Genomic DNA, 23,962 nt, shown 5'->3' on the forward strand with positions numbered 1-23,962 from the left:
ACAAACAGTTTTGCCTTTACTTATACTTTAAGGTAAGTTTCACAGAATGTGCTAGTATGCAATGCATACTAGCAGATAACGTTGCCTTGCAGGTTAAAAAAACAAAAAAAAAAAAAAAAAAAACACAGCGGTTTACTACCCCTTTACACGTGTTGTTCATGGAGTTTGCCACACGTTTACCATGCGCTAAAGGTGCGTCAAAAATAACCCCAGAAGCCTAGGTTTTTTTTTTAATGTTGTAAACAAGGTCTAATGCGCCGCATGCATATAGCAAACGCGCTGCAAATTGTGTGGCGGCATGTTTATAGTGCGTTACCATCGATTTGAATGGAAGCAGTTAAAAGCGGAGTTCGACCCAAAATTGGAACTTCCGCTTTAGGTAGTTCTAACCCCCTGACATGCCACATTTGGCATGTCATTTTTTGGGGGGGGAGCGGGTACCTAGTTTTGACAGGTACCCGCGCCCACTTCCGCTCGGAGCGCCGCCGCGCCCTGAGCGGAAGTTTTCCTCTCCCCCTCCCTCCCTGCAATCTTCGGGGACATGTCAGAGGTCCCAGAAGATTGCCGGCCAATCAAGACGCGCAGCGCAACTAGCGCATGCGCAGTGCATACCCGGCTGTGAAGCCGCAAACTGTCACAGCCGGGTGCCCACACCAGTAATGCCGGCGCCGGAGAGCAGAGAGGGAGAAGAGCAAGGCTTCGGGCGGCCGCATCGCTGGACCGTTGGACAGGTGAGTGTGTTAGGCTGGAACTCCGCTTTAAGAAATGTCAACTCCTAAACTCCACATGAAGATTCAATGCAAGCACTTCATGTAATGTGAACAGCTCTGTGTGCTGTCCATTTTACCAATTGCAGAGACTGCCTTACTAGGAGGCGGAGGAGAGTTAACGCACCTCAAACTCCTGCTTGTAATGTCAGTGTGAACAGGGCCTTATGGTGTCAGCATTATGTACACATTTTTTCTAGTAACAACGAAAAACCACAAGGAACTTACTTTAAAAGGCTCACCAACAAGCGTGCGAACCCCTGCATCATACTGATCTCCAGTTTTGGAATTGTCACCAACTCGTACAACAACTTCACGAATAGCACATGGTCTTCTTTAGAAAATTTTCTGCCATAAAGCCGAATGTACCTGCAATCAAATATAAAAAAAGAAAAAAGAAACATTTAACAGTCTGTACATTCATCACATATTACATTTTTCTCCTACAATTCATATAACTGAGATGGTATAGAGTGGGGATTTACAGTGCATTGCAATGTCAGCTCAAGCTAAACCTTATGTAGCTAATGCCTTGCTGTAATCCCGATTAAAGGTCCGGCAACAGAAATATGTATGGCGGGGAAATCTAACGCACCCAGTGAATGATACATAACAGTGGAGGAGGAGGGAGCTGCCTGCAGAGGTCAGGAAGCAGTCTAGGCAAGAACCTTGGATGCTAGATGTTGTCCCATAAAAAACACTGGAAAAAAAACTTTTTTTTCCTTTAGAAGATGCCAATAAAACCTATGGATGTTCCTAATAAAGGAGCTATACAATACAGAGGGTAAAGCAACCTTTAGGCCCCTTTCAGACGGGCTTTCCTGATCAGGTCCGCCTGTCCGTTTTTTAGGCGGACCTGATCGGATGCTCCATGCACCTCTATGGGGCAGCAGATGTCAGCTGTGATATCTCCACTGACACCAGCTGCTATCCGATCCGGTCCGTGAAATCCAGATGGATGGAAACCCTATTTTCCATCAGTCTGGAGGATCCGATGAAAAAAGGACAGGCGGTCCGTTTTCATTCGATCTCTCATAGAGAGCAGAGATCTGACAGCTCCGTCTCTGCAAAGTAAGTGAAGGAGCTGTCATCCGCCTGATCAGCGGGGAACGGCGGATCGATCCCCGCTGAGAAAAACCGAGTCCGCCGGGTGCACCGCCCGTGTGAAAGGATCCTAACAATACCAAGACAAGATCTATGCACAAAACTTCAATCTAAGGAGGTAGGAGAAAAGCTAGATGCAATATGAAAGAGAACAGTGGTTTAAGCCCCATTCACACAGGGTGAATGTCGGGCAGTTCAATAGAAAGCGGCCGACATTCGGCCCGTGTGTACTGCAGCTTGTCTGAGCTGGCAGTTGGGAATGGTCGAAAAAAAACTGAGAGCACTGACAAGGGTGTCCTGGGGTCAGAACACAATAGAACCGCAGGGGAGATCACTGTACTAACATATGTTTTATAGCAAAAAGTATTTTTTTTTTATTATTATTAATTGTCGGTCTTTTTTACAGCGCAAAAAAAAAAAAAAAAAAAACACAGAGGTAATAAAATACCATCAAAAGAAAGCTCTATTTTTGGGGGGAAAAAAGGGCATACATTTTATTTGGGTACAGTGTCGCATGACCGCGCAATTGTCAGTTAAAGTAATGCAGCGCTGTTTTACAAAAAAATGGCCTGGTCATAAAAGGGGGATAAATCTTCCAGAGCTGAAGTGGCAGTTGGTATTCACAGATAAAAACAATTAACAATTCACCACAACTTTTTTATTCAAAAAATACTTTCAAACTACAAACAAACTCAGCCCAAAATCAGTGGGGCGCTCTTTAAATATCCTCTGGCGACTGGCAAAACCCCCCGTCAACGCCCTGCTTAATCGCGTGGAGCCGACACCTGCGGGCCCTTTAAGAGGTTTAGTATGATGGGAGGGGAGGCGGGGCTTACGGTCAAGTGATCGATGTGATTGGCTGTCACATGACTGGAAAGCTTCTGATTGCAAGCAGCAAACGGGAGCTTTCGCACTCTCAGCCCAGCTCCATTTGCACTATTGCATTAAAATATGTGGCCACCCGGTTCCAAAGGCCCGCCTACCGAGAGGCCGCATATTTGCCTGCGCTCGGCGCCAAGAGGGTAAAGTGAGACTTCATTCTCCCAATCAACATTGATTTTAAAAGCTCATGCTGCCAACATTAGTAAATAGATAGGAAAGTAGATCACATTTACATTTCTTCAGTTACTTTCTGGTTTCCTGCCAAGGCAAATGTCATACATCCCAGGAGTCTTCAGGAGGGGAGGAGTTTTCTATGCTAAGGACACCCTCCTGAATGCATGCCTGAGCTAAGAGCAGATGGATTCCAGGAAGTAAATGCTACATAATATCATAGCTCCCAACTGTCCCTGATTTTGAGGGACTGTCCCTGATTTGGAACAATTTCCCTCTGTCCCTCTTTCCTCCACATTTGTCCCTCACTTTGGTCTGATCTATAGAGATGTATATGAAATGCACTATTTAGCTTTCAAAAAATGTTTTCCAGTGCCAAATCTTTCATCCATTTACTAAATTGCTGCTTTTGTAAATTCCAAAAACCAATATAAAGAAATAGTAGTGGTAAAAAAGCACTTGTGAGTTTAACCAATTATTTACTTTTGTACAATTCTTTGAGAGGGTGTGGCAGGGGGTGTGTCCTATGCCTGCATACTTCTGCTAATAGATGTCCCTCATTCCCATCTCAGAAAGTTGGGAAGTATGTACCGGTAATATATCTGCCCTTACTCAAGATGGCCATGACCAGAAATGCTAGAGGGGTTATTTCTCAATAAAAATAAAGCATGGAGACATAGATGGATGGGTGAGTTTGCTTTGAACATGAAATATGTGAATTTGTGTTTTTAGATTGTGGTGCTCGGATGCAGTGAAGATCCGCTTTAAATAGGGATCCTAGGATTTTTTTGGAATGTTCTGCCTGGTCAGATGACATTAAATGACCCATCCTAAAAGGACCTCCCAGAACAATTCCAACCAGGTGACCTTTTTTGACCTATCACAACCCCCCCCCCCCCATTGAAATTAATCAGCGGGGGGGCTTGAAATTTCAAACGCCGCCATCCCATGGGCTTAAAACTAGTGATCGACCAATATAGTTTTCTTAATGCAGATACCGATATTTTGGTCATTGGATATCAGTATCGGCCAATATTTTCGGACATGTAAAGAAAAATTGTATTTTTTTTTTTCTTCCCAGATACTCCTTGTGGAGGAATCTGGGGGGTCTAAAAGACCCCAAACCCCTCCTCGGCACTGAAAAGCATTCAAAACGCCAAGTTTGGCTGTTTTGAATGCTGTCAGTTTTTTTAATCTGGCGCAGAGTACCCGGAAGTGATGTCATGACATCACTTCCTGTTTTTTACATAGAGACCCGATCAGAGCCGAATGCGGCTTTGATCGGGTCTTCTCTTCGGCGGCGGTGCAGGTAGGATGCCCGGGTCTACCGGTGGAACGGGAGACCCGGGCGAGCCGCAGAAGGCTGCGGGGGGGGGGGGGGGGGAACGTCCCCTCCCGCTTCTTGTAATGACAGCCAAGCGGCTTCTCAGCCGTATGGGTTATAGTTACAAGACAGCCGACCGTCAGCTATGGACGCCGGTGATGCCGCTAGCTGCAGGCATCACTCCGTCACAGCACTTACCCTAAATAATCGTCAATATCGGTAACCTCCAGGGCTGATTCCGATATATCGGGGAAAGTGCATATCGGCCCTCAATATATCAGTGATGCTGATAATCGGTCGATCCCTACTTAAAACAGGCTAACCCCTCCCTTTCCTCACATTCTTGTACCTCCGCTGTATGATGAGACACCTAGCTAACAGGTGGGAAGCCTTACGTTCGCCATTCATTGCTTGCGCTGGTAGTATTACGGAGTCATGTCAGAGCTTACTGAGCTTCAAAGAGGGCAAATTGTTAGTGCCCGCTTAGCTGGTGCCTCTGTAAATTAAGTCAGCAATTTGTGGTGTTGCAAGGTACAGTATCAAAGGTTATGATGCTATATACAGTTTCCAGGAGACAGTCGTCTGATGAGCATAAGCGCGTTCGACATAGTCAACTGACCAAAAGAGGCAGAAGGACATTGTGCAGGATTGTGACCCGGAATAAGATTGGTCTATAGCACTGCCCCCTTAGGAGCTGCTGAGAATGGATTCCCCTGGGTTATCCAAAGCAACTGTCTGTTAATCTTGACACTCGAAGTCCTTGGCTCAGTCAATGAACAGTCCAGGGGATTTTTCTTTTCATATTTTTATTAGAACTTGGATAGGAGAAGGGATAAGTGGGATACTCAACTTGACAACTATGCACAAATCTTGAGGACTTCTAAATGTGTTGAGTGCAGCAAAAGGCCGCTGCTTCACCTCACCACTGAAGTTAAGGTATGAAAGGCAAACTATATCTTAGGTTACTCTTCAGGGTCTAACTTGGCACCCCCTTACTCGCTGTGCGTGCAAGCTCCTGTCCACTGACTCTCCCTGGAGTGGTCCCCTTCCTGGGCAGACCCCTGGCATGCTCCCTGTTACGCACGGACACTGTTTTTTCTCAGGTCGCTCTGCCACTTGCTCCCAGTCAGTATCCTCTGGACTTCGCTAGCTCAGCACCATACTCTGGCTCACTAGGCCGACTGCCTGTAACCACTTTCCTTGCTGACAGGAGGAGAGACAGCCATCACCCTCCTCCTCTGACCTGGCTTCCCGCCCAAAGACGCCCTGTCACATGTGCCCTTGGCTTTTATAACCAATCCCCGGATGCACTGCGGTTGCGCCCTCTCACTGGGACTGTGACAAGAGCCTGTGTGTCACTGGCTAGGCTTCCTCCACTGTCCAACAGGCTCCCCTATTGGATACAGTGGCACTCCCTCAGACCAAGTGAATCACACATTGACACATGTAACAGGCAAAACTAACAATCAGACTCTCCTGATGAGCAGGCAAAGCCAAAAACTAGGCTTTTACCTAGCACCTATCTAGAAGGGTGCTACATGTCAATTCCAAGGAAAATTCAGGCCACCTTGGAAGCCAAAGGCGATCCAACACCATATCTGGTAACGATTTAGTTCTTTTTCCCGGTTTCCATATTTTTGTCCATCCCCTGTACTTATAAATGTGAACATTTGACAAATACGGAAATGAGCCTGCAGATAGTACAGATTCATATTTAAAAGGGAAGAAAACATGGATAAGACAGATGCTAAAAGGATATCGCTGATTGAATCATGGCAATTTTCCCAACAGAACTGCAGAGATTTACAAACTGCCACCGAAAGCTTAAAAATTCAGCATTGCCGACATGATAACATATGCAGGATATGGTAATAACAGTGATCAGAGCAGGTTTACAGAAAGCCAGGAGACTGACACCCACACAAGGCATTGTTCCCAACTAACAAAGCTGCAACAGTAAGACACCAAAACCTACCTTATAATAGGTTACATTTCCAGTCCGCCCCCAATGTACGAACGTGTCAGACGCACACGCGTCTCTGATCTGATCATAAAGTAGTTATAACAGGGGTCGGAAGACAAACATTTCAGATCCGTCACTATGGTCACTATTTCACATGCGTGTGTCATTGGGGGAAATTTACTAAAACCGGCGCATCTGTGCATGATATCCAATCAGCTTCTAACTTCAGCTTATTCAATTAAAGAGGTTGTAACCCTAAACAAAAAAAAACAAAAAAAGAGATCCTGTTCCTTTAAAAGAAGGTTAAACAGCATAGTTGCTTGTGCTATCTAATCGGTCCCTTTCTAAGCTGGTTGATCCTGCCTGCTCCTGTGTCCCCATATGTAAACTGACCGCAGTAATCATGGCTGCTGATCCTTTATTACCGTGGTCAGTTTACGCTCCTCCGTCATCCCGCAGTCTCTCCTCCGTCATCCCGCAGTCTCTCCTCCGTCATCCCGCAGTCTCTCCTCCGTCATCCCGCAGACTCTCCTCCGTCATCCCGCAGACTCTCCTCCGTCATCCCGCAGACTCTCCTCCGTCATCCCGCAGACTCTCCTCCGTCATCCCGCAGACTCTCCTCCGTCATCCCGCAGACTCTCCTCCGTCATCCCGCAGACTCTCCTCCGTCATCCCGCAGACTCTCCTCCGTCATCCCGCAGACTCTCCTCCGTCAAACCCGCAGTCTCTCCTCCGTCAAACCCGCAGTCTCTCCTCCGTCAAACCCGCAGTCTCTCCTCCGTCAAACCCGCAGTCTCTCCTCCGTCAAACCCGCAGTCTCTCCTCCGTCAAACCCGCAGTCTCTCCTCCGTCAAACCCGCAGTCTCTCCTCCGTCAAACCCGCAGTCTCTCCTCCGTCAAACCCGCAGTCTCTCCTCAGTCAAACCCGCAGTCTCTCCTCAGTCAAACCCGCAGTCTCTCCTCCGTCATCCCGCAGTTTCTCCTCTCTCTTCCCCCCTTCCCGCTAACTCCTGTGTGTGAGCGATCTCCTCCATGCCCCTCTCCTCCCACCACTATTAAAAGCTGGTAGAAGAGTCAGAGTAGGATTACTGCCAGTCCCTCCATTATACCAAGGTATAGTACACAGTGTAAATGTTTGTTTAAAATGCAGCTAAATAAACTTATGATCAAACTTGTCCTGACATGCCCCGCTACACAGCCATTCACTGGGAAGCTCGTTGTGCTGCTGCTTCTCCTTCCCCCAGCTCTTATGCAGCTGAGAACAGAGGGAATGTAAATCTATACACAAAGTTTTGCCTCTCATTTATATTTTAACCTGAATGGGTTGTTTTCAAAGAGATCGTTTCAATTGCTTTAGGCTTTGGCAATAAAACATAGAAGCCGATTGGTTTCTGTACAGAGCTGCACCAGGTTTTAATAAATAACCCCCATTGTGACTACGTTTATAGTTTTTATTCCAAGGCCCCTTTCACAAAACAGTAAATCCACACGGTTGAGGCGCTTTTTTAACTTCTTCCCATCGGCGCTATAGCCGAAAGACGGCTACAGCGCAGACCTTAATTTTCAGGAGGGTGTCCATGTACGTCCTCCCGTGCATGAGTTGCCTGTGCGCTCCCTGCAGAGCACGCTAGTCTCGCTCTGTGATTAGTGAGTCTATGAGACTCGGGTGATCACAGACTGGTGGCCCCTTACCATGTGATCAGCTGTCAGCCAATGACAGCTGATAACGTGATGTAAACAGCAGCTGGCGATAAGCTTTTTCTCCTCACACTGTCAGCTGTGCTGCGTGCGGAGTGCAGGGCTCAGAAGCACGCGCCATGTACAGAGTGCAGGGCTCAGAAGGGCGCGCCATGTACAGAGTGCAGGGCTCAGAAGGGCGCGCCATGTACAGAGTGCAGGGCTCAGAAGGGCGCGCCATGTACAGAGTGCAGGGCTCAGAAGGGCGCGCCATGTACAGAGTGCAGGGCTCAGAAGGGCGCGCCATGTACAGAGTGCAGGGCTCAGAAGGGCGCGCCATGTACAGAGTGCAGGGCTCAGAAGGGCGCGCCATGTACAGAGTGCAGGGCTCAGAAGCGCGCTCCCTGTACAGAGTGCAGGGCTCAGAAGCGCGCTCCATGTACAGAGTGCAGGGCTCAGAAGCGCGCTCCATGTACAGAGTGCAGGGCTCAGAAGAGCGCTCCATGTACAGAGTGCAGGGCTCAGAATTGTGCCGTGTACAGAACTCAGTGGTGTGCTGTGTACAGAGTGCAGGGTTTAGAGGTTCGCTATGCACTGTGCAAGGTAAACTCCCCTCCCCAAAGCTTCCTCACATCTCTCTCTCCTACCCTTGCCTGGCTCTAGTGCCTCCATGGGTAGACAGCTCTGCCTCATTTTACAGGAAGTGGGGGAATGGAGTTCCGCCACGTTCTGGCTGCAAAACTGAGTGTGAACGCCACATGACAATGCCTGAAGGGCCAGATCTGACATTGTGTTTGACATATGCGAGCTAGAATTAGTACTGTACAGCAACTCTATAACCAAACAGAAAGTGCTAATACAAGCCATCCCTGTAAGAAAGAAAAGTTGTCCCTTCAACAGATCGCTACACCTCTACAGGACACACTATTGATGTAGGCGTTGGCAAAATAAACTACTACGGGATTCTGGGGGGAAAAAAAACAAAAACTTTAGGGGTGTTCACATGGGCGGACCCTGCCAGCGGATCCACGCACTCAGCAGGGAATCTACCGATTCCCGCTGAGCGGGTGGATGACAGGTCCATGTCCACTTTGCTTATGCAGAACGGACACGGACACAGACCACTTTCCTCTATGGGTGGTTGGATATAAACAGACCGCCTGTCCATTTACATCTGTCATCTGATGGATGGGGAACAGACCCCCCTTCTGTCTGTTTTTGGCAGATAAGATCAGATGACGGTGGGTGTAAAATGGACACGTGTCCAATTACATCCGCCACTCCATAGAGGGCGATGGATGGTTCGATCAGAGCCGCCTAAAAAACTGGAAGACAGACCCTAATGGTCCACCCGCGTGAAAGGGGTTTTACTGGAGTTTTTTCATCAATGAAGCAGCAATTAGTGTGGTGGGTCAGCAGGGGAGGTTCTTTATAGGGACAGTTTTTACATAAGACTGCAGTTATCAAAACCTCAACATTAGTTTTAGAGATGCTGACACTTTAAATAAGGGGTAGGCAACCGGTCAATTGTCATCTACCCGACAATTGTGGCCTTGCGAAGGGTAGACCAATACCTCACTGGCCTTCTCTACAACTCCTGCCATGTGCCACTGTCTTTCTGATTGGCCGAGCCAGGAAAGTACAACCATGAATGGCTGCCGGTGATAACAGGGGACAACAAGGGTGGGATGAGGAGGACAGGGTAAGGGATCAGAGTGGTCTAAGGAGAAATCAGAGTGTCTGGTATCCTTTGCCAGTAATGTACCGCTTCTAAAATCTCTACATTTATGCAAGACGAATGTATTCCCTCCACCTGCCACTCGAAAAAGCAAAGAGTACTGAATTAACCCCGCTAAGGAGGACATTATGAACGTTATGTGGGTATAATTGTCTTCGGATTAACAACTATTTTTATGCTCTCCATACAAAAATACTTGAGATGTATGCAGTTTAAAAGATTTTGTATTACTGTACATTTCAAAGCATTAGTAAAATTGCTGACTCTTGTGGGACTTAAATAAGCATGTGTTGGTTTAAGACCCACTGAGACGCACCATAGTGTTGCACTGAAGTGGTTCTAAAGGCTCAAGATTGTTTACCTTCATGCATTCTATGCATGAAGGTTAAAAAAAGAAAAAAAAAAAAAAAAAAAAACACATTCTGTCTGCAGCAGCCTCCCCTAAAAACTTAGCTGAGCCCCATCTCGATCCAGCAATGTGCACGAGAACCTTGGCTTTCCAGGGACTCTACCTCCTCATTGGCTGAGATAGCAACAGAAGTCATTGGCACCAACAGCTCAGGAACGAGCCTGCTTGGGTGCCCCCATTGCAAGCTGCTTGCTCTGGGGGCCGGAGGGAGGGGCCAAGAAGAAAACGAGAAGAGGAGGATCGGCGCTGCTCTGTGTAAAATCACTGCACAGAGCAGGTAAGTATAACATGTTTGTTTTTTAAAAGAAAGCCTTTAAGATAACTAGTCACCTCACTCCAGCCTGGTGCACAGGCACTGGAACTGTCAGTCTGGAGGAACGAGTAGCGCCACCTACAATTTGCAGGTGAAGCGATGGGAGGAGGGGTATGAGGAATACCACCAACTGCCCCCTCGGTCTCCATCTGAAAAAAATATATCCAACATCATGTCGCTGGCATGATAGGGGGATGCGACGGTAGATCCAACAGCTTTTTATGCACTCAACCAAATTTCAGCTGCCATCCATCAAAGTAGTTGTTAACCTACTATACTATGATCATACCATCCCCTCTGCTATACAAAACTATGTGTCCCGGTTCTATATAAAAGAAAATGCTGATTATACCTTATATCAGATCGTCTCCCGGCGCTCACGTGACTCGTCGGCTCTCTCCTCTGCCCACCTGACCGCTATAGCGAGCAGGGCCGAGCACTCCCGCTGACGTCAGCCGGGGAGGAAAGAGAGCGCCGAGGAGTCACGAGCGCCGAGAGATACTCTGAGATGAGGTATAATCTGCATTTCTTTTATTAAGTACTGGGACACATAGCATTATATAACAGGGGGAATGGCATGATCATAATATAGATATGAGAGCAGCAGGAGGGGAGGATCGTGGAGTGGATGGAACGGACAGGCAGGGAGGGGGTGGAAGGACACAGGAGAGCACAGAGCAGGGCTGCGGATGACAGAGGCACATAAACTGACCACGGTGTCAGGGCTCAGCAGCCTTGATAATCCGTGGTCAGTTTACAGGGGGTTGGGAGGGTATAGCAGGCAGGATCAGCCAGGTATTTCAGGTTTTACAGGGGGCCAAATTACACAGCACAAGCACTGTGCTGTATAACATGCTTTAGGGCAGGAATATGCAAACTGTGGCCCTCTAGCTGTTGCAAAACTACCACTCCCATCATGCCTCTGACTACCAATCCCATCATCCCTCTGGGTCTCAAACTTGTGGCTGTCAGAGTCTTGCTATGCCTCATGGGACTTGTAGTTTTGCAACATCTGGAGGGCCACAGTTTGCATGTTTGCATATTCCTGCTTTAGGTAAACCGGATCCATCCATTTTTTTTTTTTTCTCAGGGTAACAAACTGCTATATTTGTTCACAAAAAAAAAAAATCCATTGTTAAAAACAAAATTACCAATAAAAAAGGTATCCATTCTCCAATACAAAAACAGTAAACAAAATGTAAGCAGTAAAGAACCAACACAATGCACAAGTAGTAAGAGCAAAGTCTGTCACCTACACATCCCCTGACACCAATGACAAGGCATAAACACACCAACAGTGACAGTGCAAAATGTGAGGATCACACAGTGATTACACTGTTTACAGGCCTGGATCATCTGTGTACCAGTGTCAGGCTGTTACACGGTCACTGACAACACATAAAACTGGGAGGATACATTACCAGATATGATCCGCAATATTCACTCAGCCCATTGCACAATCCCTCCGTGACAACTACACAACGGGGGACACCGAGCCTAATTACTAAACTAAGCTGCTGGCAAATGTGACCGCATTCTCCTTAAAGGGCAACCTTTCACCACCTCCAGTCAGGGTGACATCTCTCATATATGTAAAAATTAACACTTTGTGCTAGAAAATTACTTAGAACCCCCAAACATTATATATTTTCTTAAGCAGAGGCCACAGAGAATAAAATGGTTGCTGTTGCAAATTTTTTTATGTGGCACTATATTTCTGCAGCAAGTTTTTCAAATACAAATTTTTTGGAAAAAATACACTTTAATTTTTGTGAACCCAAGCACCATAGAATACCCACTTTCTGACTAAAATATAATGGTATGCCAAATAGACACCAAACATGTCTCACCTAAAATTCTGTATGCCTGTGGAACAGCAAACTATGGTACCTAAAAATATTCATAGGCAATGCTTTAAAAGCCTTTATAGGTTACCAGCTGAGAGCTGGATACACACTATACAACTTTTGTTGTTCAATTTTCTTTAGGCCCCTTTCACACAGGCGGTTGGACCGTTCAGATCCACCTGTCAGTTTTTCAGGCGGATCTGAACGGATGCCCAGTGCATCTCTATGGGGCAGCGGATGTTAGCCGAGACATGTCCGCTGCCAACCGATCCAATCTGATCCTGTCCGTCAAATCCGGACAGATGGAAACCCTATTTTCCATCCGTCTGGCGGATCGGATGAGAATGCACAGGTGGTCCGTTCTCATCCGATTCCCCCATAGGGGACAGCGGGGATCTGACACCTCTGTCTCTGCACACAGAGCGGAGACAGAGCTGTCATCCGCCTGCTCAGCGGGGATCGGCGGATTGTTCGGCCGCTGAGTAGAACGGCTCTGTCGACGGAACGGAGCCGTGTGAAAGGGGCCTTAGATTTACCTTCAACTATGTAGTGCAAGAGCCTGACTGATTGCATACAAATTGAAAGTGTTTAGGTCTGACCTCATATTATATGGTTTTGGTAAATCTAAAGGAAAAAAAAATCTAAAGAAAATTGTATAGTGTGTATCCAGCTTTACAGAGGTCTGGTGCTAGAATTATTGCTTTCACTCTGATGTTTGTGGCAATACTTCACATGTGGTGTCAACATTGTATACATGTGTGTGCGGGACCTACATATGTGCTCGCCTTTCTGTGTCAGAATTGGGGGGCACTTACACATTTTTATTTTTTTTTTTATATCCTCTCTAATCGTTTAATTACTTTTTTGCTATCACAATGGATGGACAACATCCCTTGTGATAGCATGGGCAGTGTCAGGTACTCTTTATTGGGACATCTGGGGTCTATTGGTCCCCAGCTCTTTCCTCTGCCCTTAAAAAGTATCTGATCAAGCCAAGATTGGTTTGATCAGATACTTTTAGAAGCCGGTGTTCCGTGAAAAACCCATACCCACAAAAATTCCATACCCTCGTCACTTCCGGTGCACCTACATCAGTGAACAGCTGAGGAGCTTACTAGTGCGCATGCTCGGAGCGTATGGAATGTGTGTTATAACGTGACACCGCATCTGCTGTTGCGGCGGTTACATTAAAACATCTCCACTGCAACATCAATCATCTCTGCTCCTACCCCTGTCACTTCCCTCATCTTGGCTACTAAATGTAAAAGCGGATCACGGAGCCGAGATCTCCGTGATTTAGATGTCATACACCCGCCGCCGCTTTTACATTTAGTAGTCAAGATCAGGGAAGTGACAGGGGTAGGAGCGGGGATGATTCATGTTGCAGCCGAGCTGTTTTAATGTAACAGCTGAGTCGGTGTAACGTTACACACACTACCGTGAAAATTCCATACCCTCCGAGCATGCGCACTGCTACGCTGCTCAGCTGTTCCATTACGTTTCTGACAGGAAGTGACGTGGGTATGGAATTTCCACAAGGTATGGTTTTCTAACGTTACACCGGTAACAGCTTTGTTTACTTCTGGGTGAAACCGGAAGGGATAAAAATCCTTGTCGCTTCCGGTTTCTCAGACCATGTAGAGCAGGGATCCTCAAACTACGGCCCTCCAGCTGTTGTGGAACTACACATCCCATGAGGCATTGTAAAACTCTGAGATTCAGACATGACTAGGCATGATTGGAATTGTAGTTCCTGAACAACTGGAGGGCCATCGTTTGAAGACACTTGATGTAGATGATCAGGGAACTTCCAGTCCTCCGTCATCTCTATATTAAGCCAGCAGGCTCCCTATCGGAACAGGAGACCCCGGAAAGGCACCACAAGCTGGGGGAAGGGAGGAGGAAACCCCCTTCTGTATTCAGTATGTACCATTTTTACAGAAAACCTGAGTGAGCAAACAAAACAAATTTATTTTATTTCTTATGGGATTCAAATTCATAAAACAAAACCTGGTAACAAGTAAACCAATGAAACGCCACCGTTCAAAATTCTGCATCCCTTTAGTTCTTAATACTGTGTCCTGCCCCCTTTATCATCTTTAGCACCCACCCTCCTAGGTAGGTGCCAGGTAGAAGCATTTTATGCTCCTTCTGCTTATCAGGGGAGCCTGATCTATTAGGTTGCCTGTTGCATGTTCCCAGGTATGATTCACTGGGTCTGAGGGAGTGTCCCCACTGCATCCAAAAGGGGGGCATGTTTGGCAGTGGAGGAAACCTAGCCAGTGACACATTGGCTTTTACGAGAGTGCCAGTTGGAGGGCACTCTTGCAGTTCATCCTGGGATTGTTCATAAAAGCCAAGGGGACATGTGACAGGGCGTCTTTGGCGGGAAGCAGAGTCCCAGGAGGAGGCTGACGGCTGGTCTCTCCTCCTGCTGTATGAGGAAAGTGGTCTTAGGCGGTCGGCCTAGTGAACCAGGTGTGGAGCTGAGCTGCAGAGGATCCAGTAGAGCCGAAAGTGACAGTGGAGCTGCTGGCAGAATCTTCCGGGAAAAAGTGTCCGTAAATACCAGGGGACTTGCCAAAGGGTCTGCCCAGGAAGGGAGACCACTCCAGTGAAGTCAGGGGATCAAGGGGTCAGCTCACCCAGAGTCAGAGAAAAAGGGGGTGCCGTTTATAACCCTGAAGAGTAGGGACAAAGGGGGTGCAGAGTAGGATCCTGAAAAGTGATTTACAGTGTAGTACAGTTCAGTTAATTCTTCTTCACTAAAGTGGCAAGGTGAAGCAGCGGCCTTGCCGCACTCAGCGTTGCATGGAAGTCCCAGCAATTGTGCATAGTTTGTTCAGTTGGAGTATCCCACTCATCCCTTCTCCTATCCCAGTTCTCAAATAAATCAACAAAAATCAAAACCCCTGGACTGTTTTCTGACTGAGCTGAGCACTTAGAATATGTTATTTTGTAAAGTTATTGCTATGAGTAACCCAGGGGGATCCGTAGCCAGCAGCTCCCAAGGGAGTAGTGCTACACATCATTGAGAGCGTGCAACCTTTTGTAATAGATTTCTATGAGGTCCCGAGTTCTTGCAGGTGGTATAGCCATCCATTCGCAGGTCATGCAAAGCCTTTGGTTGTCTTGCATGACCTGCACGTTTTGAGATCTTCCCAGAGAGCCTCGATGATAATAAGGTCAGCAGACTGTGAAGGCCACTCCAAAATCTTCATCTTTTTCTGCTGTAACCACTGGAGGGTCAACTTGGCCTTGTGCTTAGGGTCATTGTCGTGCTGGAAAGTCCAAGAGCGTCCAATGTGCAGCTTTCATGCAGAAGAATGCAAATTGTCTGCCAGTACTTTCTGATGCTGAATTTATCTTGCCATCCATTTGCACAAGTTTCCCCCACGTCCTAGAGCAGTGTTTCTCAATTCCGGTCCTCAGGGCACACTAACAGGCCAAGTTTGCAAGAAAACTGAAATACATCACAGGTGATGTCATTTGCTGCTCAGTGATTGCAATATTCTAGTCTGCATCTCCCCAAGGTAATCTGGCCTGTTAGTGTGCCCTGAGGACTGGAGTTGAGAAACAATGGCCTAGAGCTCACAGCCCCCTAGAACATGAGCTTCATGCTTCACAGTGGGGATGGTATTCTTGTCCCTATAGGTCCTCTCCAAACATAGCACTTATGGTTGTGACCATAAAGCTCTTTTTTGTCTCGTCACTCCAGATTACAGTATGGCAGAAGCTGTGAGGCGTGTAAAGGTGTTGTTGGGCATATTGTAATTTGGCTTTTTTGTGGCATTGGGAAAGTAAAGCCTTCTTTCTGGCAACTCGACCCTGCAGCTCATTTTTGTTCAAAGGTCGTCGTATTGTGCTCACCGTCTTTTTCCAGAGCAGCCTGTATTTCGCCTGAGGTTACCTGTGGGGTTTTCTTTGTATCCCAAACAATTCTTCTAGCGGCTGTAATATTTCTTGATCTACCTTGGCTTGGTATCAACAGAACACCATATATATTATGGCATATTCAAGGCTTTGGATATCTTTTTAAATCCTTTTCCATCTTTATAAAGTTCATTACCTTGTTACCCAGGTCTTTTGACAGTTCTTTTCAGAGTATCCACGTGAAAGCTAACAAATTCATTGACAGTTTATACACAGACACCAATTGCAATTTAAAAAGCCAAAAGATGTTCGACATTAACCTTTAGGGCTCTTTCACACGGAAAGGACCGCATTGCGATCCGCTCCGGCACTTTTTTTTTTTTTCACGGACACGGATGACACGTGTCATCCGCTCCGTATGTCCGCATATCTTCCCATCCGTTTGCGGATGATATACGGACATAATGTAAGTCTATGGGCATTGCGGATGTCAGCGGATGACCCCGCTGACATCCGATTTTGCTTCCTTTCCGTCTTTTGAACGGAGGAAAAATAGGGTTCTCTTCCATTCCAAAAAACGGAACAGAACTGAAAGGAAGAAAATCGGATGTCAGCGGATGGTATTCCGCTGACATCCGCAATGCCATTGACTTACATTATGTCCGTAAATCATCCGCAAAAAATAGGACGATTTGTGGACATACGGAGCGCCCGTGTGAAAGGGCCCTTAATTGGCATTTTATCCTTGTGTCCCTTTGTAAGTCTATACCAAGGCCAAACATTCCAGGGGATGGAAACTTTTGATCAGGGTTGTGAAGCCACACACCGTCACAGCCGGGTGCCCACACCAGTGATGCCAGCGCCGCTGAGAGCTGAGGGAGAGGATGGAGGCTTCGGGCGGCCGCATCGCTGGACCGTGGGACAGGTAAGTGTGTTTATTAAAAGACAGGAGATACACTTTTTGTAGCTGCTGACTTTTAATAAACACAGAAAAGGCTGGAACTCCGTATGTGATGGATCAGAACACAATAGTCTAAGTTGGGGAAGTGAAATGAGAAAAATATATACATAAAACTATTTTTTAGAAATAGAAAACATAAAATTGGCAAGTGCGTATGTATTCACCCCCTTTGTTATGAAGCCCATAAAAAGCTCTGGTGCAACCAATTACCTTCAGAAGTCACATAATTAGTGAAATGATGTCCACCTGTGTGCAATCTAAGTGTCACATAATCTGTCATTACATATACACACACCTTTTTTTGAAAGGCCCCAGAGGCTGCAACACCTAAACAAGAGGCACCACTAACCAAACACTGCCATGAAGACCAAGGAACTCTCCTAACAAGTAAAGGGACAATGTTATTGAGAAGTACAAGTCAGGGTTAGGTTATTAAAAAAAAAAAAAAAAAAAAATATCCAAATCTTTGATGATCCCCAGGAGCACCATCAAATCCATCATAATCAAATGGAAAGAACATGGCACAACAGCAAACCTGCCAAGAGACGGCCGCCCACCAAAACTCACCGACCGGACAGGGAGGGCATTAATCAGAGAGGCAGCACAGAGACCCAAGGTAACCACGGAGTAGCTGCAGAGTTCCACAGCAGAGATTGGAGTATCTGTACTTAGGAGGACAATAGGCCTTACGCTCAGTAGAGTTGGGCTTTATGGAAGAGTGGCCAGAAGAAAGCCATTACTTTCAGCAAAAAAAAAAAAAAAAATGGCACGTTTTGGGTTTTTGAAAAAGGCATGTGGGAGACTCCCAAAATGTATGGAGGAAGGTGCTCTGATCTGATGAGACTAAAATTGAACTTTTTGGCCATCAAAGAAAAACGCTATGTCTGGTGCAAACCCAACACATCACATCACCCAAAACACCATCAAACCATGCCACCACCATGAAACATGGTGGTGGCAGCATCATACTTTGGGGATGTTATTCAGCAGCCGGGACTGGGAAACTGGTCAGAGTTGAGGGAAAGATGGATGGTGCTAAATACAGGGGTATTCTTGAGCAATACCTGTACCACTCTGCGTGATTTGAGGTTAGGAGGAAGGTTCACCTTCCAGAAGGACAATGACCCCAAACACACTGATAAAGCAACACTTGAGTGGTTTAAGGGGAAACATGTAAATGTGTTTGAATGGCCTAGTCAAAGCCCAGACCTCAAGCCAATAGAAAATCTGTGGTCAGACTTAAAAATTGCTGTTCACAAGCACAAACCATCCAACTTGAAGGAGCAGGAGCAGTTTTGCAAGGAGGAATGGGCAAAAATCCCAGTGGTAAGATGTGGCAAGCTCAGAGACTAATGCCCCATACACACATGCAGATTATCTGCAGACTTATGTCTGCAGACTTACCAAAACCATATAATATGAGGTCAAACCTAAACACTTTCAATTTGTATGCAATCAGGCAGGCCCTTGCACTACATAGAAAAGGTAAGTCTGCAGACAAAAGGCTGTAGATAATCTGCACGTGTGTATGGGGCATAATCCAAAGCGACTTAGAGCTGCGATTGCCGCAAAAGGTGGCTCTACAAAGTATTGACTTTACGGGGGTGAATAGTTATGCAAATTGACTTTTCTGTTATTTTGTCCTATTTGTTGTTTGCTTCACAATAATAAAAAAAAAAAAAAAAAAAAAAAAAAAAAATCTTCAAAAAGTTGTGGGCATGTTCTGTAAATTAAATGATGTAAATCCTCAAACAAACCATGTTAATTCCAGGTTGTGAGGCAACAAAACACGAAAAATGCCAGGGGGGGGGGGGGGGGGGGAATACTTTTGCAAAGCACTGTACATTGCATGTGATCTGCACAGTAATGCGGTGTCTGTGTTCGCAATAGTGTGAACCCAGGCTCCAGTGGTAATTGAAGCAGACAAAAATCTGATGTAAACAGATGACATCCTTTAACATCCATTTGCCCATAGGAATGCATTGCTGTCAGTTTTTCATCCACCGATGGATGGATCTGACAAAAGTAAGTACACCCCTCACATTTTTGTAAATATTTTATTGTATCTTTTCATGTGACAACACTGAAGAAATGACACTTTGCTACAATGTAAAGTAGCGAGTGTACAGCTTGTATAGCAGTGTAAATTTGCTGTCCCCTCAAAATAACTCCACACACAGCCATTAATGTGTAAACCACTATAAACAAAAGTGAGTACACCCCTAAGTGAAAATGTCCAAATTGGGCCCAAAGTGTCAATATTTTGTGTGGCCACCATTATTTTCCAGTGCTGCCTTAACCCTTTTGGGCATGGAGTTCACCAGAGCTTCACAGGTTGCCACTGGAGTCCTCTTCCACTCCTCCATAATGACATCACGGAGCTGGTGGATGTTAGAGACCTTGCACTCCTCCACCTTTCATTTGAGGATGTCCCACAGATGCTCAATAGGGTTTAGGTCTGGAGACATGCTTGGCCAGTCCATCACCTTTACCCTCAGCTTCTTTAGTAAGGCAGTGGTCGTCTTGGAGGTGTGTTTGGGGTTGTTATCATGTTGGAATACTTCCCTGTGGCCCAGTCTCTGAAGGAAGGGGATCATGCTCTGCTTCAGTATATCACAGTACATGTTGGCATTCATGGTTCCCTCAATGAACTGTAGCTCCCCAGTGCCGGCAGCACTGATGCAGCCCCAAACCATGACACTCCCACCACCATGCTTGACTGTAGACAAGACACACTTGTCTTTGTACTCCTCACCTGGTTGCCGCCACATACGTTGACACCATCTGAACCAAATAAGTTTATCTTGTTCTCATCAGACCACAGGACATGGTTCCAGTAATCCATGTCCTTAGTCTGCTTGTCTTCATTCTTGTGCATCATCTTTAGAAGAGCCTTCTTTCTGGGGGGGCGTCGACAGCCACGCAGACCAATTTGATGCAGTGTGCGGCGTATGGTCTGAGCACTGAAGGGTGACCCCTTCAACCTCTGCAGCAATGCTGGCAGCACTCATACGTCTACTTCCCAAAGACAACCTCTGGATATTTATGCAGAGCGCGTGCACTCAACTTCTTTGATTGACCATGGTGGAATTTGTCCTGTTAAACCGTTGTATGGTCTTTGCCTCCGTGCTGCAGCTCAGTTCCAGGGTCTTGGCAATCTTCCTATAGCCTAGTCCAGTGATGGCAAACCTTGGCACCCCAGATGTTTTGGAACTACATTCCTATGATGCTCATGCACTCTGCAGTATAGGTGAGCATCATGGGAAATGTAGTTTCAAAACATCTGGGGCACCAAGGTTTGCCATCACTGGCCTAGGTTATCTTAATGTAGGAGCAACAATTCTTTTTCTTTAGATCCTGAAAGTTCTTGGCCATGAGGTGCCATGTTGAACTTCCAGTGACCAGTAAGAGAGTGAGAGCGATAACACCAAATGTAACACATCTGCTCCCCATTCACACCTGAGACCTTGTAAAACTAACGAGTCACGTGACACCAGGTAGGGAAAATGGCATTTGTGCCCAATTTGGTCATTTTCACTTAGGGGTGTACTCACTTTTGTTGCCAGTGGTTTAGACATTAATGGCTGTGTGTTGAGTTATTTTGAGGGGACAGCAAATTTACACTGTTATACAAGCTGTACACTCACTACTTTACATTGTAGCAAAGTGACATTTCTTCAGTGTTGTCATATGAAAAGATATAAAATGTTTATGAAAATGTGAGGGGGTGTACTCACTTTTGTGAAATACTGTATATGGAAAAGTAAGTATGGATGGAGAGGACTCCTGTATATTATATTGGCACGGCTTTGTATTCATTCTCTTAGTATATAGCTTAGTCTGTTAGCGTTGGCATCTCCTAACAAAGCTTGTTCACCTTCTGGCACGGCTTGTCTGTGCCGGCTATGACAGTGTGTTTGCATTACACCCATTCTTGAAATAACTGTTATGGTACAAGTACAAATAAATGTTCATATTTGACCTCCAGAAGAGAGCAATGATTTGCGGCTTGCTTCTGTTCCAGGTCATTAATAGCGGTTTTCTTCATTGACATAAATTATATTCCTTCTAATATCAGCCTTCTACATTCCACCTTTCACTATGGCGCTGTGACCTTTCATACATCGTGCAGCCGGTAAATATAGCAGCTGATTGTCATTGTGACTGGTTGTACTGTGTGACCTTCTCTGCTGGGTGGATCTTGTTCTGAGATGAATGAACAATTTTCTTTATTATAAGTTACTATTTATGAGATTTGTAATATTCTAGATCTCATGCATGGGATGTTCAAAGAGTCATTTCCTTCTTGTTTAGAAAAAAACAATCCTTTCTGGGTGGAACAAGGTACAGTTGTGCTCAAAAGTTTGCATCGCCTGGCAGAAATATGGATTTTATGGTAAAGACAAAAATCCAATTTTCTCTTTCGCTCGTTGACGGACACGGCTCCTGATCTTCTTAACCACTTAAGCCCCGGAAGATTTTACCCCCTTCCTGACCAGGGCCTATTTTGCGATTCGGCACTGCGTGACTTTAACGGACAATTGCGCGGTCGTGCGAAGCTTTACCTAAACGAATTTGGCGTCTTTTTTTCCCACAAACAGAGCTTTCTTTTGGTGGTATTTGATCACCTGTGCGATTTTTTGATCATGCACTATAAAACAAACAAACAAAGGGAAAGATTTTTGTCATTTTTTTTTAACGCGTAATGGCGGCGATCTGCGATTTTTTTTGTGGGACTGTGACATTGCGGCGGACGGATCGAACCCTTGACTGACATTTTTTACACTTTTGGGGTTACCAGTGACATTACTACAGTAATCAGTGTTATACATATGCACTGTTACTGTAAAAATGACACTGGCAGTGAAGGAGTTAACTGTATTGGAGAGGGAGGGGTTAAGTGTGTCCTAGGGGCGTGTTTCTAACTGTGATTGGCTGTGTCTTGATGTGTAAGAACAATGATCAACGGTCCTACATAGTAGAACCGTATGATCACCATTCTTACACAGGGAGAACTGAGAGGCGGCTTTGTTTACACTAGCTGCCTGCTTTTCTCCCGCTGTCACGGACTATCGCGAGTGCCCGGCGGACATCGGGTCCGCCGGGCACACGCGGGGGGGGGGGGGGTCCGTGACCGAGCGGGAGCGCACATCCGGCAGCACGCGCTCGCTCCCAAAACCCTTACAGGCTAGCGACGTAGCCCTACGTCGCTCTGCCTGTAAAGGGGCTGACTGCCGATGTAAATAGTCGTGCGGGAGTCGGCAAGTGGTTAACAATTGGGACATCCAAAATCAGTGTTAAAACATGAGGGGTGGGATCAGCAGAAAAAAAAAAAAAAAAAACCCCCAAGGCTAAACCATAGCCAACCAAGTAACATGGAGCTCAACCAAGAACAACTGGAGCTCACCTGAAAAAAAAAATACCACCTCAAAGAGGACCAGGTCCTCTAAACAGCAGCCTGCAAAACCATGTGGCCAAAAGGTAGAATCCGCAGATACCAACACATCCACTTTATAGAATTTTATAAAGGTGTGCACAGATGACTAGGTAGCCATCTTGCAAACCCGCATAACTGACGTCTGATGATGAAAGGCCCAGGAGGCGTTAGCGCCCTAGTAGAGTGCACCTTAACAGGGAAAGGAGGAACCTGACCCTTAACTGAATAGGCTTGAAACCTCGACTGTCTGATCCATCTGGAAATGGTCGCAGCAGAAGTGGACAACCCCTTCCGAGGTCTGACCATGAGCACAAATAGGGAGTATGACTTCCTAAAAGACTCCGTAGCTGCCAGGTACGCCCTAGTTGCCTGAACCACATCCAAGGAATGCAAGGCAATTTACTAAGAATGTGTTGGCCTGGGACACAGGGAAGGCAACACAATGTCTTCATTCACATGAAAATCAGAGACAACCTTTAGAAGGAACGGACAGGGGCGAAGAATCACCTTATCTCTGAACCACCAAGTAAGGTGAATGATAAAGACAATGCCACCAGTGCCGACACCCTGATTGCCACCAAAAAGGTCACCTTCTGGGATAACGTAATCAGGGGAACCTCCCTAAGATTTAAAAAAAAAAAAAAAAGGGGAGGTTTCTGGAGCAGTAAAAGCACCAAATTGGAGGTCCCAAGGCGGCAATGGAGACTGCAGTAGAAGAGCCAAGTGTCGAACTCCCTGGATAAAAGTACGCACCAAGGAAAGTGCAGAAAATGGTTGTGGAAAGAAGACCGCCAAGGCTGAGACCTAGCCCATGATAATACTTAAGGCCAGGCGCTGCTCAACCCCCCGTTGAAGGAAGGTCAAGATCCGAGCCACCGAAAAGGAGCGAGGATAAGTGGTTCAGGATGTGTGTGATTACACCACCCTGTTCCTGTTGCTTTGTCCACCTACAAATGCTTGCCGATCTCACAGTGTGGTTATGAGTAAGCGACTGGGAATGTCGTGAAACCCGTCAACCTTGCACGTCTGTCTGTACACTGTCTGTCTGCCTTCACCTTGAGGAATAAAAGGAACTACTTTTTGATTTCAACTTGTGACCAGAGTGCAGTCTCATACTTCTAATTTCTAAGGTAAAGATCCGAGCCACCGAAAAGGAGCGAGGATGAACCCCAAGAGACTCACACCATACCATGTACGATGGTAGATCTTCCTAGGGGTAGATTTTCCAGCTTTTCACAGGAATCACTGAATCAGAAAAATCTATCTTTTAGCACCTGGCTTTCAACAGCCAAGCCATTAAAGCCAGCGACTGTAAAGCAGGATGGAAGATTGGCCCTTGGGACAGCAGATCTTCCCTGAGAGGAAGTCTCCAGGGATCAGCAACCAGGCTTACCAGATCAGCATACCAAGACCAGCGTGGGCCAGTCTGGAGCCACGAATCCTGCGCAGAAGTTTGAGAGGGGGGGGGGGGTGTAAAATCAGGCAAAAATCAGGTA

The 23,962-nt window shown here is 46.2% G+C and overlaps 1 protein-coding gene across 1 annotated transcript in view; it reads right to left on the bottom strand.

The window, feature by feature from the left end:
* PSME4 (proteasome activator subunit 4) overlaps window positions 1–23,962 on the bottom strand; it is a 340,163-nt gene that overhangs the window by 299,343 nt on the left and 16,858 nt on the right. The window contains exon 2 of the mRNA XM_082250997.1: window positions 996–1,136. Within this exon, the coding sequence (XP_082107123.1) occupies window positions 996–1,136 (141 nt within the window). The remainder of the gene's footprint in view (window positions 1–995; window positions 1,137–23,962) is intronic.

The sequence above is a fragment of the Pelophylax lessonae genome (genome assembly GCF_965119305.1).
Source record: "Pelophylax lessonae genome assembly, chromosome: 3".
In the NCBI taxonomy this organism is placed as follows: domain Eukaryota; kingdom Metazoa; phylum Chordata; class Amphibia; order Anura; family Ranidae; genus Pelophylax; species Pelophylax lessonae.